Source organism: Myotis nattereri, assembly GCF_964212035.1.
Source record: "Myotis nattereri genome assembly, chromosome: 3".
Lineage (NCBI taxonomy): Eukaryota > Metazoa > Chordata > Mammalia > Chiroptera > Vespertilionidae > Myotis > Myotis nattereri.
In genome coordinates this window covers 152,987,754-153,005,095 of record NC_138077.1, presented here as the reverse complement: position 1 = coordinate 153,005,095, position 17,342 = coordinate 152,987,754, and the positions used below count along the sequence as shown (strand labels likewise).

General features: G+C 41.8%; 1 protein-coding gene across 1 annotated transcript in view; it reads right to left on the bottom strand.

Moving 5' to 3' along the window:
- Positions 1 to 17,342, bottom strand: part of DDAH1 (dimethylarginine dimethylaminohydrolase 1) — a 134,476-nt gene that overhangs the window by 26,559 nt on the left and 90,575 nt on the right. The window contains exons 2-4 of the mRNA XM_081086411.1: positions 10,559 to 10,658; positions 8,818 to 8,891; positions 7,789 to 7,908 (exon numbers count right to left, since the gene is read on the bottom strand). Coding sequence (XP_080942537.1) covers positions 7,789 to 7,908; positions 8,818 to 8,891; positions 10,559 to 10,658 — 294 coding nt within the window. The remainder of the gene's footprint in view (positions 1 to 7,788; positions 7,909 to 8,817; positions 8,892 to 10,558; positions 10,659 to 17,342) is intronic.

The window sequence follows — 17,342 nt, the reverse complement described above, 5'->3', positions numbered from 1 at the left end:
AGCATGTAGTCATGTCCTAGGCCCGTAGCTTCCTTGACAAAGGTCAATCTTTACCTTAAGTGGACCTGTCATCTTTTAAAAGACAATATACCTTTGAAATGTAATCTTTTCCAGGTCCCTCAGGGCACACCGACCCACCCACACCAAAGCACTGGACTGTGGAACACCTCAGTGCTATCTTGTTCCCCCAAGAACCACCTCTGTGTGCTGTACGTGATAAGTATTAACTATCCTGTACCCAGCAATACAGAAGAAGTATGTGTCTGTTTTACTTTTAACCCAACTCCAGAGATTTCCCTGCTCTGCTTTCTCCCGCCTCCCTAATCTACCACCAATGGATTTCATGTGACCCCCTTATATCTCCTACTTCAATTCTCATGTATAAAATGAGTTGCAAAACTGCCATTCTTCAGAGCATTTTCTCAATCCCTTGAGACGTTGTTTCCCGGGAATTGTCAGTTTGGCTCAAATAAACGCACAGAAATTCTCTACAGGTTTGGATGTTTCCTATGACATTCCTATAGCCCGCAGTGGTTGGTTTCTGTGGGGGTACATTCTGAGGCAGAAGCTTGTGGAAGTTGCAGGAATCCTCGAAGGCAGTGGCTCTCAATTTAGTCTGGGCACCAGAACCACCTGTGGAGCTTTTAAGAAATGAGGGTGCTTGGGCTCAGCCCCAGGCCCAGAACAGCCGCATTTTCTGAGCCAGGCCCAGGGGAGGGTGTTTTCAGAAGTCCCTCGGGTGATTGTAAACCCACCTCTCAGGAGGTCACTTTGCAACATCCTTTGTAAGCAAGAGTCTTGGATCAAAAGGCCCCTTAAAAGGCCATATACCCAACAGATGCTTGAATTCCCCCTACAACCTCCCATAGAGTCTGTTGAATAATTTTTGATGTCCTATCACATAACAGACAAAATAAACAGCACTTTAAAAATAAATAATTTCAGTCTGGCCGGGTGGTTCAGTTGGTTGAACATCGTTCTGTGCAGTGAACAGGTTGCAGGTTCCATTCCCAATCAGGGCACATACCTAGGTTGGGGATTGAATGGGAGGTGACTGTTTTTCTCTCACATGGATGTTTCTCTCTCTCTCTCTCTCTCTCTCTCTCTCTCTCTCTCTCTCTCTCTCTCTCAATAAAAAATATCCTCGGGCTCTAGCTGGTTGGCTTAGTGGATAGAGTGTTGGTCTGCAGACCAAAGGGTCCCAGATTAGATTCCAGTCAGGGGCACATGCCCGGGTTGTGGGCTTGGCCCCCAGTGTGTGGCGTGTAGGAGGCAGCTGGTCAGTGATTCTCTCTCATCATTGATATTTCTCTCTCTCTCTCTCTCTCTCTTTCTTTCTCTCTCTCTCCCCCTTCTTCTCTGAAATCAGTAAAAATATATTTAAAAAAAATCCTCGGGTGAAGATTAAAGATAAATAATTTCCCCCCCTCTGACATTTTTCTTGTAAGCTCAAGGGGAAAAACATAACATTATTCCCTTTCTCCTACTTGGCCAATTTTGCCTTCTTCCTGCCCTGAGACTAGGGCTGCAATTCAGCATGGCTGTTTTGGTACCAGAGCTTCAGATTATTTATTGCCTTGTTATGCCAACGCATTTTGTTTTTCGTGCACACCGCCCCCCCCCCCCCCACCCCTTCGTCAAGTCTTGTTGGCAGACAGCTCTGGGAACAGTGTCAGATAAGCAACTGCTGCCAGGACGCGGAGCATAAACAGTTGTTACAAACTCAAAGGCTATTTAGTTTTATGTTAATTTTTAAATTCAGACATGGTAGTTTTTTTTTTTTTTAAATCATTGTTTTTTGGATCTGGCACATACAACTGGAACAGACAACCAGATAATAAGGCTAAATTAAACGGGCAATGGGATTGTTAGTATGCCTTTCATAGCAGAGACCCAATGTGGGAAATCTTGTGGCTACACAGCATGCTTCCCTGTGACAACAACTAAACATTCAAAGTCTTTATTTTTCCATTTCATTCACCCCGTTGATACCAGTTAACTCTCATTCCATCTTTTGTTTTTTTTTTGCTGTTGCTGTTCCAGTTGTCATTAAAGGAAATTCCAGGCAATAAAAAAGCATACAAAACCAAAACACATTGAGGGTTTTTCCACCTTCACTTTTTACATGGCCATCTATAAAATAACATGGACATTTTTGGACACAGAACCAAGGCTGAAGCTGAGTCAAAACGAGAGGAAATACCGAGTGGCCTCTATTATGCACTCATTCAAAAGGAAATCACGCTGTGGGCCATGCAATTTAAATTACTGGAGTTGCAACGCACCCCAAGTCCTCCTTTAAGGAATCTTACAGATGCAGTTAGTTATTTCAGGAAGTAGATAAGAAACCTAAAAGACAGCTTCATTGAGATGCAGTACGAGCATTTTAATTTAAAATGGCACGTCTGCTGGAATTCTACTTACTATATTTCAGCTCCATTTACATGACAAAGAGACAACAATGGAGTGGTGATCCCATAATTCTTTTCTTACCACATCCTTTTAGTATTTCTACGAAATTTTTTTTAAAAATAATCATTCTTTGTGACACAAAAGAATAGAGTTATTAATAATAACAAAAAGGCCACTAAACAAAACTGCCTTTCCAAAGGAGAGAACTGACCTCCCGCGTGGGGTGAGGAAGGGGAAGGAATGCTCCTCTCGCTGCCTGGCCAGCAGGTGGCACAGCCCCCCCACTTGTCTGGACCACAGCCCCTGGAACTCCAACTTCGAGCTCTGGTAGGTCGGCAGCTTCCCCATCTGAGTAGCTTCAGGAAAGTTTTAGCTAAGGGTCACTACCCTCCCCACCTACTTCCCTGACTCCCACTTTGTCCTATCCACCTGCCCCCCCCCCCCCCATGCCCTGCCAATTCACTGGAGGACTGAATGCTATCAAGGAAATTGAGTTAAACCTCTTTACTGTGAGTCCCTCCGAAAGGCAGGAATTATAATCCATCCTCCAGCCACAGAGAGCATGATATTAATCCAGGTTCCTTTGGAATGCATCTAGAAAAAGAATGGGTGAGATGCGGGGCAAATCTACTCTTTACCATGCCATTTTTTTCCTCCCTGGCTTTATTAAGGTATCATTAACAATTAAAAATTGTATGTATTTAAGGTGCACAAGGGCTGGGGAAGGGGAATGGGGAGATGTTGGTCAAGGGGTACAAAGTTTCAGTCTTTTTTTTTTTTAAATCTTAGTTAAAAAAAATCACAGGCTAGTCTGGAAAAGACAGGCATCACATAAAAGGTAAAGTAGAGGTTTGAGAGTTAGATCTTACCTATTGGAAAGTTATTTCTCTAAGTTAAGCAGAGCCTACTTCCAACAATATAATACACGTATGCTTTTCTAAACTTAAAAAGTTAAAGTAGAATACACAAAGTGGCCCTTTGGGCCATGACTCCCTTCCTTCTTCTTAAAGTTACCCCTAGTCTGACTGCTAATAGCATAGAATAGTTTTGTCTCTTGTTTAACTTTAAATGAATGAAATAATAGAGTACGTGTTTTTTGGAGATTGACTTATTTTGCTCAAATTTTATTTGTGAGCAGGAGTTCCAGCTGTGCAGCAGCTAGATTCTCATGTCTCCGAGAAGGCAGACATTTCTTCTGCAAGATACAAGTATGTCTATTGCCTGTGCATGAATTAATCTGACACTATCTTCTTTTTTAGCTGGAGAGGCAGGTGAAGGTGGTAATTGCCCAGGGGTATGAAGGAATGATGGAAAATCTGGGAGAAAAACAAAAACGATAGAAAGGGCAGATTGCTCTAAAGACTAATTTTGCTTAGATAATCATACTTCTAAGGTAAGACTTCATCTCAAATATCTTTTTTGTTGTTGTTAATCCTCACCTGAGGATACTTTTCTATTAAGTTTTAGAGAGAATGGAAGGGAGGGAGGGAGGGAGGGAGAGAGAGAGAGAGAGAGAGAGAGAGAGAGAGAGAGAGAGAGAGAGAAACATCAATGTGAGAGAGACACATCAATTGGTTGCCTCCCACACACTCCCTGACCTGGGCGGGGATGAGCCTGCCACCGAGGTATGTGCCCTTGACCAGAGTCAAACTCTCGACCCTTCAGTCTACAAGCCAAAGCTCTATCCACTGAGCCAAACCATCTAGGGCATGTCAAATATCTTTAGGAATTTGTTCAATCAACCTAACCTCCAGCTCCCATATCAACAGTAAAATGCAGTAATAACTGTCCTCCTTTCTTCCTTCCCTGTATTACATACACTTTGTGCTAAATGTGTATTAAATGTACCTTATATTAAATGTGTTCTAGGCTTTTTAGCAGAGAGTAGCTAAAGTCTTCTTAAATAGATGATTTCATTGAAATATCCAATGCACACACTATGAAATCTACAGACAGGTATGATGACTAGCTACCTAAGAAGCCACTTCATCAACCAAGAATAGACTGCAAGCCATCACAAAGTGTTCTGAATGCAAGAAAAAACCCGTGGGCTCTCAGCTTGGCATAAATATGAAAGAAGTGGTTTTTAGACTCTGGAGGAAGCAAGCACTCTGCAAACAGTGACAGATTTGGGAAATAATCAAGCTTTCAGTGTGTGGTGCGGGAAGACACAATTCACCTCTGTTTAAATGCCTTCAAAGACATGCCCAAGTGGCCAGCGGCTTCTCTACACAGGCAAGATTGAGACATCAACGTTTGCAAGGGGAAAACTCACATCTTTCCTAAGAGAGGGCAGATCCTAGTTACAAGCAAAAAAAGAAAAAGAAAAAGGGATGAGAAGCATAGTTGGGGGACAGGCGCAGGTAGAAATGGGAAGCTCAGCTAGAACAAATCCATGGGAAAATAATAGGAAAATAAAAATAAAGGTTTTGAATAGAAAAGGAATGGGTGTTGTGTGCAGCGGGCAATTGACGAGAGGAGAATCGGGGCCCAGGAAATTTTATTCTGAAACCGTAAGATCCCATTCAAAATGCTTCATTTCATTGGATTTCAGTATTTGCACATGTGAAATGGAAAAAGTAAAACTGCTATGCTTTCATTACTTGCAAATGATGTATTTGTCTCTACCCATTTGTCTTCTTGCCTGTCTACATCAGTTTTTATATCTCAAAATTAGTAGTAGGACTTAACCCACTGTCAATTTAAGTGATTGTTCTGACACAGGAGACCAAACTGTTCTCAAATAAATAAGCAGTTCAGTTCACTAAATCTGCATTTCACCAGCCCACCTCGTTCTGACCTGAGCACATGCCCTCACACAGATCTCATTAGTCCTCAGCTCAGCTTGTCCTCCTGCTTTCGTTACAAGGTAAGAGGACCTTTTGTGATGCTAGGACATGGCAGGTGGCATTGGCCAACACCACAGGCCCACGGTTTAGGAAGAACATTGGCTGATAGAAAATATGATCTCCAAAGAATGCCTTTGTAGTCAGTGAGGATTATTTATAGCTTCTGACACAGAAGGTTTCAAGTATAGAGCGAACATCACTGTTAACACGAACTTGAATGAACTCAACAGCAAAGAGAACTTGAAAGGCTTGGATTTTCCCCCCAGGTCATCAATGGTCCTCTTTTCTGACTGCAGGGTCTTCCCCTCTAATTTTTTTTCCCCAAAAGAAATGATGGTCCAATGTCTCTGAAGCAATATAGACCCTAGTTTCCAGAGCCTTGTGGGTGCCCAGACATGGGCATCATGGACATAAACACATCCTCTTCCACACTTTTCAGTCCCTACCTCTTCAGACTTCACCTCCCCCAGCGGTATCTCCAGGAGCCCACAGAAGACTGTTTATTAGGTGGGCTAGTTTGCTTACTGCTCATGTATGTACTTTGCTCAGCCTTTGTTCCTACCATGTCCCCACCTGCTACATTCTCTCACTGAATCCCACCCTGCCAACCCTCTAAGACCCACGGCTAGCCCCATTTTTCTCCAGGAAGCTCTCTGTGAATATCTAACCCTCAAGGAGCTCCCTTCTCCTCTCTGAATAACAGTTAGGGCTCTTTTATAGAATGCTGGTTAACCATTTTGTATTATCTCTTCATTTGTTACCTGTTAGTTTCTCCAGAGTATTTGAGTTAGGGACCTATTGAGCTAGGAACATATTGAGTTAGTGAGAAACCTAGTGAGTTAGGGATAAACCTATTTGAGGTAGGGATCAAGTCTACCCAGAATGGCAGATGGGGCTACTTTTTCTAATTTGTCTACCAGAAGAGGTTCTTTCTGTTAATCCACACAAAGGCACAGTATACACCCTCTCCTTCCCTTCTAATCAATTTTAGACATGCTGGCATGGAAAGATACCATGGAAAGATGTCCATAAGGAGAAAAATAATCTCCCTAGAGTCCTCAGAGTGACACCATTCATCAAATTCTCGTTCAAGAGCCCACCATTTATTTATTTATTTATTTTTAAAGTATTTATTTGATTGATTTCAGAGAGGAAAGAAGAAGGAGAGAGAGAGATAGAAATATCAATGGTGAGAGAGAATCATTGATCAGTTGCCTCCTGCATGCCCCACACTGGGGACTGAGCCCTCAACCCGGGCCTGTGTCCTCACTGGGAATTGAGCCGTGACCTCCTGGTTCATAGGTCGACACTCAACCACTGAGCCATGCCGGCCAGGGCCCACCTTTTTTATATGCTGAAAGTGACAAAGCCTTCCAGATAAAGCAGAAGGAAGCAAAGGAAAAGCCACCACATTCAAATTCTGAGCCAGATGGTTCAGCAACAATTGTTCAAAGTTTTAGAAATACAATCAAAGATACAGTCTGAGCAAAGGAAGACAGAAAGGCCAGGTGAGCTGGCTAAAGGAATTGCAGAAAACACAGAGGGGAAATTCAGCAGGTGGGAGGCAATGACTGCTTCCCACACAAACTGTACCAAGTGGAGCACTGAGGTAATCTGGGCACACAGACTTCCTCTCGTTGCCTGGGAGGAGTTTCTGTCTTTGGTCCTTCAGTCGGTCATGCTTGCTGTGGAGCAGGACCACCCGAGAGGAAGGGGTGGTAGTCCTAACCCGCCATTTAGTTGGGGTGAGTCACTTGATCTAGTTATCCTGTGCAAAATGGAGATAATACTACGTCTTTCATTCATTCGTTTGTTCACTCACTCTCCATTCACCAGATATTTATTAAGGTCCCACTGTGGGCTAAGCACAAAGGAGCACAGTGGTTTTCGCCCTTCTGCAGAGCCCTGATCAACTCACAGGTTTGTTAGAGAAGAAAAGTATCTTTGAACTGTACGGCAATCTACTATGGAAAGTCTCTTCACTATCCATGGCTTCCACTCATGATCAAGCTGCGTGACCTGGGCAAGTCGTAGTTTTTTCTGGGCTTTCCTATTCTCATCCGTGAAATGAGGAAGTTCCCATCCTAAAACTTAGGTATTCCAAGCACCTATGAGGAAGTCCAGATTTTTAGGTTCTTCCGGATCATGGCTTGCTAAAAGATTGTTATGAAACAGTGCAGATATATAAAAGGGTAAGACTAATATCACGACCCCTTGTGCACCAACTACCAAACTTAGGAGAGAAACATTACAAGGAGCTCCACTGCGGGCTCCCTCCTTTTCCCCAGAGGAAATAACTCTGATGAGGTTGATGTTTATTCCTTTGAATAATGGCCTTTCTAGGAAACCTGGTGTGTGAGTAAGAATGGCTCGTCACCTGGGCGTTCCTGACGAATGAGAAGTCATGACAGTGTTATGTCAGCGAAAGCTCAAGCGCCGGCCTGTTCTCTCCCTGCCACCCCTGCAGACAGAATCACAAAAACCAGGTGGCAGGCATTCCCTAGAAGGTACCTCGTTTTGTATTTACCTTGAGGGCCTTCTGCGCAGACTCACTGGATCCAATTGCGATTAGGTTAGGCCCAGCCATGCTGCAGGAACTCTTCAAATGCAAAGTGTCGGCCACCGGGACTGTGGAGACCGCATAGTCCTATGCAAATAATAGAAACGAGCGGTTGGGCATTGCAGAGTCATTCTGAAACCCACTTGAACCTGCCTGAATCACGCGTGCTCCTCCGGAGGCTGCCAGGGGCCTGAATATCTGGAAGGAAAGCTGGAGCCCCCAGGCTTTGGTATTGCCAGCTAAATGAAGACTGCTTCTAAGAAGAAAGGGCACAGCTTTCTCCCAGATGTGTGACTGTATCAACAGCTTCGTTTGTTGATCCATGGAGTAGGCTACTCTGAAAGGACATGCCTACTTATCCTATGCAAACTGGAGCCTCACGTCTTCAGGGGGAACAGAGCTTCGTGGGGGTTCTATCCTGTCCTAAGCAGTCGGGTGAGCCAACCTGCTAGTGGTCAACAGAGTGAAGGGAACTTGAGAAGATGTGTGCAACCCCTAGCACAGCTTTCAGCAGCCACGTACATTCCAATCTGAAAAATCCACATCGCAGGTGAGAGTCCATTGGGTCTCCAGATTTTTTTTTAAAAAGTCATCGATTGTGCCATGAACACTTAGTGGTTGTCTGATGATACAGGGTGTCCCCCCAAAAGGTATAAAAACACTGTGAAAACTTATAAAGGCAATATTTACTGAAATATATTTCATTTTCGAAATGGAGCTATCAGAAAGTGTGCATACATTTTTTGGGACACCTTGCATACTGGGAGAACACAGATGTCCGTGCTAACCTTGTTGCTGCCTGTGGTAGCTCAATAAAGGCTATTTATTGAGAAATCTGAACTTGGTAGCTTCTAAAACTTCTAACAAACATATAAATATTAGGAATTAGTTTGCAAAGCCAGTGACCTATGCAACCATTATTCATGACCTCTGGGTTCAGTGGGTCTGAATATTTATGAATTACTCTGTGCCAGGCATAAATGGTCTTTCACCTACCTTAAACGTATCAGCCAAGATTTCAGCACCTCGTTGATTTGTCCTTTTGGAGAGACCCACAAAAAATTCTCTGCCTATAATAAATGACATGGAACACAGTGAGTGGGTGGCCCCCGTGCCAGCACCCTATTCCTCAATCTATAAATAATGAGCTTAGAGCATCACACCGTTCTTTCCCACCACAGAAGGCAGGTGTACGCATCCTCTGCCCTCTGCTCTTTTTACACAAATCTGATTTCAAACTACTGACCTTAGAGAAATAAACCTTTTCAAAACCATAGAGATGGAGAGTAGAATAGTGGCTTGGGAGAAAGGGGATCAGTGGATAAAACGTTTCAGTTTGGGGACAGAAGAAAAAGTGCTGGAGATGGATGGTGGTGATGGTTGCACAACCATGTCAGTGTAGTTAATGCCTCTGAGCTGTGCACTTAAAAATAGTTAAATGGTGCATTTATTTAAAAATATATTTTATTGATTTTTTACAGAGAGGAAGGGAGAGGGATAGAGCGTTAGACACATCGATGAGAGAGAAGCATCGATTAGCTGCCTCCTGCACACCCCCTACTGGGGATGTGCCTGCAACCAAGGGACATGCCCTTGACCAGAATCGAACCTGGGACCCTGCAGTCCCCAGGCCGACGCTCTATCCAGTGAGCCAAACCGGCTAGGGCTAAATGGTACATTTTATGTTATGTATATTTTACCACAATAAGAGAGTTAAGTTTTTATTTAGGAAACAATAGAATAAACATAGGAATTTTTAGTGGCAGATTGACATGTTTTTGGGTAATGGTATGATTGTGTTATCCCTTAAGAAAATTTACTACATACAAATCAAAACTTAAGTTAGGGAAAAATCTTTTACTTGACAAAAGGATGACTCACTTTATTTAAAAAGTTGAAAAAAAAACCCCATGAAATTTCCTTAATTAAGATAAAAATAGGTTTATAAATTAGACATATAATTTTTAAGAAAAACGTTTACTGCATTAAGCAAATTCAAACAAGTTTATAATAGGGCTTGCACACTATTTCCATTTTCAAAGTCTAAGGCAAGGTAGGGAGGTACAAAGAAAAGCAAAATGCTTATCTCTTTAAAAGTAAGTTGGACTTCTGTTTCTTGCAATATGGCAGGCTAGATCCTCTAAATGGCCTTCCTAGTAAAAAAGAACTGGTAAAAAGTGCTGAAATTGAAACAAATTTGTTTTGATTGTATGTTTCTTATATCATTTTCTGCTATACCAATTCATTCTCTGTTTCTGCTATTACTCATTTGGCATTAAGCCAAGTCAATTTGCATTGATAATTATTTAAATTTGTCTTGCTAACTGGGAAGAAAATTATTTGCAAATAACACATCTTGAATTAAGAATCTTTTAAATACAAACCAGATATATTGTCACACAATGAAAAACCATGCAACCCATAAACTCACATTGTAGAACAACATAGGCAAGACTTACAAAATGACAGGTACATATTGATAACAGTCTTGTTAAAAATGTGCAAATGCATGCATACAAAAGTGCTAAAAGGACATACATCCAAATATTGAAATGTTTATTTTTGAATGAAAGTTCATTTTTGTTTTTTTTCTTCTCTTTGCTGCTTTTCTGTATTTTCCAAATTTCTTGCATTTAGCATTTTTTACTTTGGTAATTAAAAAACTACAGTTAAATAAGTGACTATGAGCCCGATATTAGAAATATTTTTGGATAGGAAAAAGTAACTAAAATTATACCTGTGAATAAGACGTCTCCACCATCTAAGGTTGCATTTTCATCTTTCATCTCTACTATATTGAGCTGAAGTTTTTCTAATGCTTCTTTCATCATGTCAACCTGTTGAAAATGATCCAGATTAATATCTTAACATTTTCTAAAAGAAAAACCAATCATTTAAAATGTCTGAACACTGAATCATGCTCCCATGTGCAACCACACGCGTGTGTGCACGCATACACACACACACACACCTTTGTGAACATATGGCTATATGTAGTATAGTTTGGATCAGCCACGGTCATTTGCAAAATAAGAAATTATCTGTTAAAAATCATCCTTTTCATCCCCTTCTAGCTCAAGCTTAAGTCAATATTATAGTCCCTTCTTCTGTTGGAAGGTTAACTAGTTCGGACACTTTGGGAAGAGTGACTACTTAGGACCCGGTTGGAATAGCGACTTGTTTGGTCATACGAGTCAACAAAGGTGGGAGGCAGAACAGCCAGTCCTCCTACCTTCCCCAGCAAGTACAAGATTTCATGGTAAATGTTAAGTAAGAATGGCACACACATGGAGTGATATGTGGAAGGACTATCAGTGACAATAACCAACACCTTGAAATCTCGGCACATCGACAGTCATTGTTTTCTATTCAAATATTTTCTAAAAATGTCAGAACGTCTAGGGCTTCTTTGTAAATCTGAACTGTTATTTAAATTTAAACTGGGTCCCTAGAGGTGATTAACAAGTACAATGATTGCAATCAAACCAAAGCATACGTGAAAATGAGTTTCAGGGACTTTCTGTAAACCCAGGCTTCAGTCTCAAGCACAGAGATATTCTGGGCTAAACTAGGGAGGGCTTTTCTTGAGGTTCACTTTAATACAAGAAAACAATTTAAGGCATAACAGAGGCCCTTTGAACTTCACAACACAACTCACGTCCTTCGAGCGGCGCAACAGAACAATTTAAATATTTCTGAAAGGTCTGCATAACCTGTAACACAGTAAAGACATAGATGCAGAAGACATGAGTAGCTAAGGGAAAAACAGGAGATCACGTGACATTGGGAAGAGCAGGGAGTGCTGCCAAAATACATGCCAGTTCACTTAGTGAATTGTCAATGAAGAGTTAGGAGACACAAACATAGCAGAGTAACCTCTGGAGCAAGCATGTCAAACTCAAAGGCTAACACGGGCCAAATAAATGAGGCATGTGGCCTGCGGGCTGCGAGTTTTACGTGCTTGCTCTAGAGCAGCGGTTCTCAACCTGTGGGTCGCAACCCCTTTGGCGGGCGAACGACCCTTTCACAGGGGTCGCCTAAGACCATCCTGCATATCAGATATTTACATGACGATTCATAGCAGTAGCAACATTACAGATATGAAGTAGCAACGAGAATAATTTTATGGTTGGATCATAACATGAGGAACTGTATTTACAGGGCCAGAAGGTTGAGAACCACTGCTCTAGAGTAATAAAAATATGGAAATACTTTGACAACAAGCCTGACATTTGTGCAGTTAAAAAAGGTGAAAAAGGATACAAAATAAAATAAATACATCATCTCATCCTTGTCCTGGAACTCATGTAAAAATTCCATAAACCAGAGTGACTCAGAACAATAAAAAATTATTTCCGTGGATGCGATGGTCTTAACGTTGTAATAAAAGGGCCTAGTGACCTCTTTTAACAGCAGGATAGGGTTTTTTATGGAACCGGAAGTGGAAATCACTGCTATAGCATAAAAAAAGAAGCAAAACCAACATTTACCAGGACTTGTTGGGCAGTAGTGAACCCAGGAAAACACACAACAGTTTCCTTCTGGCATTGCCTCTGTGTCTATGGAATATTCATTCTGCTTAGCGAGATCATGAGAACAGAGCTACTGTTACCCTTTGTTTCTATTCTGAATGCTACTGCTCCTGTTAGAACAACATTTCAAAGGTTACTCAGAATTCAGCAGTGACACATTTTGGTGTGAAAAGTGTACATGTAATATCTCAATTTAGGAACTTTATTCAACTCTTAAGTGTTTAAAGAGAACAGAAGTAGGGCGGCTAACATATACCAGTTTCAGAAATAATGTATTTCTTTAAAAATCCTATGACTTTCAAATTAAAAATTTAGAGCATAAAATGCTTGTGTTTTTTTAAAAGTTAAAATAGCTACTGACATTAAAAAACTGGCTTTTGGCCCTAGCTGGTTTGGCTCAGTGGATAGAGCAAGGGCCTGTGGACTGAAGGGTCCAGGGTTTGACCCAGCCAAGGGCACATGTCAGGTATTGGGCTCAATCCCTGGTAGCGGGTGTGCAGGGGGCAGCTGATTAATGATTCTCTCTCATCATTGATGTTTCTTTCTCTCCCTCTCCCTTCCTCTCTTTAATCAATAAAAAATATATTTAAAAACACAACTGGCTTTTGTGCAAGGGCATTACTTTCCACCCCTTTAAAAAAATATTCAGTGCTAGTTATATAAACAAAGTCATCAAGGTAGGTATAGACCACAAACACTGATGATACTATATTACTTTCAAAGCTAAGGGTATGGACAAAAAAAAAATTTTGTTTTAAGCATCATGTAAACAGTTTTGAAAATGGCAGGACCACATGGCATCAAATCAGCAATGCTAACCCCCAGGAGATTTCTGGAGAAGAAACAAGAGAGGCTCAGCCACAGGCTGTCCATGGAGAGCTGCATACTCTTGGCACAGGGGTTCCATGAAGCAAGCTCAGCTGCAAACAAGGCCCAGTATTGCCCTGACACATGGACCATAGCACCCCAGCTACTCTGGCAGTTAAAACACTAAAGATGCCCTGGCTGGGTGGCTCAGTTGCTTGGAGCATCGTCCTGTGTACCAAAATGTTGCGGGTTCAGTTCCTGGTCAGGAAAACATACCTAGGTTGCAGGTTTAATCCCGGTCAGGGCGAGTCCTGGAGGCAGCCAATAGATGTTTCTCTCTCTCTTTCTCTCCCCTTCCTCTCTCTCTAAAATCAATAAACATATCCTTGGGTAAGGATGTGAAAACAAACACTAAATGTAACGGTAAAAGTGGTATTTTTTGCAGGAAAAGATCCAAACTCTGAGCCTTCAAGAAACAGCCCATTCTGTGGATACATAGCCATAGTTAATGTTGCCTTAATTAACTTTCAAAAAAGAAAAAAGAAAAAAGAAAAAAAAAGGGCCAAACAACACACCCACCTTTCACAGAGACACCTTACAGAGTAGAATTTAGCATTACTCAGGGTGGGGGGCACTTTCAGAACAAACAGTATTAATTCCAGAGGCTGAGTTGAATGGATTCATTTGGCCCATGAAATTAGAAAGAAAAAAGGGTAAATGAGAAATGCCTTAATTAACACATTGCGTACCGCTCACGAGCTTGCTCGTGTTTCGCGCCCCATCTGTTAATTAAAATATTATCCATATAATTTGCATCCTTTATTCTAAAGATTACATTTCTTCCTTCCCTTTTCACTCTACATGCTTTGTTTCATCTATTTACTTTATACTGTAAAAATATACTTTTTACCATATTTCTTTTTGCCCCAAGTTTTCTCCTCCCACCCTGTGCTACAGACCCCTCTCCTGGCAGCAGCGGGTTCAGATGACCTCTGCTACTTCCATTCACCCAACTCACACATCTTTCTTGCAAGAGCTGGTGCTAGTTTTTAGGTAATTATATTTTCCTTTTCTTTTTCCTCCCTCCCCCCTTTTTTTTCTGGAGTACTCATGTAAAAAATGTAGTGTTATTGGTTACACACTCAGCCCCTCCACTGGGAATGTCTCTGTAGTGTAGTGTTATGATCAAGGGCCTGGAATTCAAATCTCTGCTCTGCTACTTATTAGCCAAGTGACCTTAGGTTGTTGAGCTTTCTGAACTTCAGTTTTCTCGTTGCTAAAATGGGTGCTTAGTCATACCTATACCAACTTCCTAAGCTCTTCCTGACCATTAAATACATGTAAAGCATTTAGTACATAGTAATTGCTCAGTAAACATTAGGTATGTCTTCTATTATTTTGATGAATACCAGGTTGTGTGCACCCAGTGACAAACACTTGTACTATGAAACTGACCCACAAGAGAAAACAGTTTCTTTTTCTTTGTACATTTGGACAAGTTTCTCATATTTTATCACCACATGACAGATCCCATCTGCTTTCCAGTGAATTAAAATCACAGTCTTTTCTGCAAAGCCAATGTAAAGTTAGAACACCAACATGGAGGATACATTTAAATTTAAATCATTCCAATTTTATTTCCTCCCAGCTCCTGGAAGCTGTCAGGCTATGTGGTAGATTTCTTGTATACCTTTGCTTCGCAATAGCCCCTGGAGGTACTACATAAGGTGGGAAGTGGGCATGTCTGGTAAGACATCCCACAGGCCTCAAAAGAGCGTTAGGCAAGATGATATAGAATGATTACAGTTACTAAAGGCATTATCACTCTAAAGGACTCGGTCTAAAGAATTCCCCCTCTTTCATTTTTTTTTAAGATTAAAAATTTTTAATGTTTAAAATTAAATCTTTATTGTTGAAAGCATTACATATGTCCTCTTTTTCCCCCATTAACCCCCTGTAGCCACCCCCCACCCTCACCCCAGGCGTTCACCACCCTATTGTCTGTGTCCATGGGCTATGCATATATGCATACAAGTTCTCAGGTTGATCTCTTCCCATCCACCCACCTTCCCGACCTTCCCCACCTTCCCTCTGAAATTCCCCAGGCTGTTCTATGCTTCTATGTCTCTGGATCTATCTTGTTCATTAGATTCCACATATGAGTGAGATTACGTGGTACTTGTCTTTCTCTGGCTTTTTCGCACCCCTCTTTCTTAATGCCTAGTCTCCTTTCCTTACCATTTCTGTTCTACTCTCTCCTTACCTTCTTTATGGCTCTAATATTTTGTTCCTTGTTTGTCCTATCATGATTACATCATCATCCTGTCTTCTCATTTCACTCCTGTGGGGTTCCCATGGTGAATAGAAAGAACTGGGGATTTGAACTGATACCTGAAAGGCACTGATACAGCGAACAGACTGATACCTGAAAGGCACCTAGTTCAGTACCTGGCACATTATGATCAAAACTAGTAGTTGCTAAAAACAAATATCAAACAAATCAGTAGTTGCTGATATCATTTTTATTATGCCCTAAATTAACTCAGTGCTTGGTTTAGGTTACCTTTCAAAAATAAATAAAAGATAAAAACATACCATTTGCAGCATTAAAAAAAAAAAATCTATTGATCCCACCTATCCTGTTCTTCTTGTAAAATTTCCCCCAAAACAAATATAAAACCTTATACATTTATTATTGGGAAGCTATATACATAATAGCTTGTAACAGCGCCATAATTAGTTTAATACTTTATTTAGATGCCAATATGGTCTAGTTGGCCCTGTCTAAAGTTGACTTTGCTGGGCATACTTTTAAAATGTCCAGTTTGAATGTTTCACAGCTTCACTTTGGATATGAATGTTCTCATGAGGCCTATTGAGCCGTCTGTGCTGAGGTTCCATTAACGACCTGCACCAACCTCTGTTTGCCAAGCTGCTTTCCTTCAGCTGCTTTGCGGGACTAGCTGCCAGAGGTTATGACTACAAATGAGGCCCTCAGCCTTGGCCCGTCTGCAGCTGATGTGTCTCAGTTCTGCCCTGCGCTGGGAGCTGTGCCATCACCAACACCACTAGGTTTTCAACGCCATTTGAATGTTCTGAATCCCCTTTAACCCAATGCACTGTCAGAGCTTTAAAATCACACTGTCATCCTATTTATATTCGTATCCAGCTCCAAAGAGATGAATAGCAGCAACACAGCTTTGTTGGTAGGGGAGGCGGTTTCATTTCCTCCACTTGTGGCTGATGCTGTTTTGCCGTTAGTGTTAAGTGTGACGTGCAGATAATGCCGAGGAGGCCACTCGAGCCGCTGAGGTGATGTCTCTAGAAAGTCAAAGGGCAGCTGGCTTGGAACCTGCAGGTGCATCCAAGTTACATTGTGTTGTCCTGGCTACACTCAAAGGCCACACTTCATTTGTTTATTCATGTTCTTTGTTAACCAGCACATCTTAGCTTGTGAGGCCACATGGACTAGCACATTTGGCTGATTTTATAATAACTAATACTTAGCACCTATTTCATGCTTTCACATATATTTTCTCACTTGATCAACATTTCAGTTCAACACTTAGTGGATGACAACGTTTTTTAAAACCAGCTACAAAGATAAAAGACAAACCTACAAAACCATAATCCCTGTCCCTGGGGAGTTAATAATCTAGTAGGGGAGATATACCTCTCGCAATCTGGGACCCCTCGGGGGATGTCCGACTGCCAGTTTAGGCCGGATCCCTGTGGGAGTCAGACATCCCTCTTGCAATCCAGGACCGCTGGTTCCTAACTGCTCACAGGGACTGCCTGCCTGATCGCCCCTAACCGCCTCTGCCTCGGCCCCCACCGCTGTGGCTTCGTCTGGAAGGACGACCAGAAGGTCGTTTGGCTGTCCAGTCTAATTAGCATATTATGCTCTTATTATTATAGGTAGTGACCATAAAATAAAATATTTGTTGGGTGTTCACAATAACTCCGAAGGGTGGAAGGGAAGGCATTGGTATATCAGTACCTGTTTTACATGGGTGAGCTGAGGCTAAGGGAGGTTGACTGACTTGCTGAGTCAAGGCTGCTGAGCCCACACCCACGTTCGTTTCCACTGCACTGTGTAGTTGTGATTCTCCCGAGGCCCATCACAGAGCACAGCCTCCTCAGGACTGCAGCTCAGGCCTTCTGTTTCCCAACCCTGTGCGT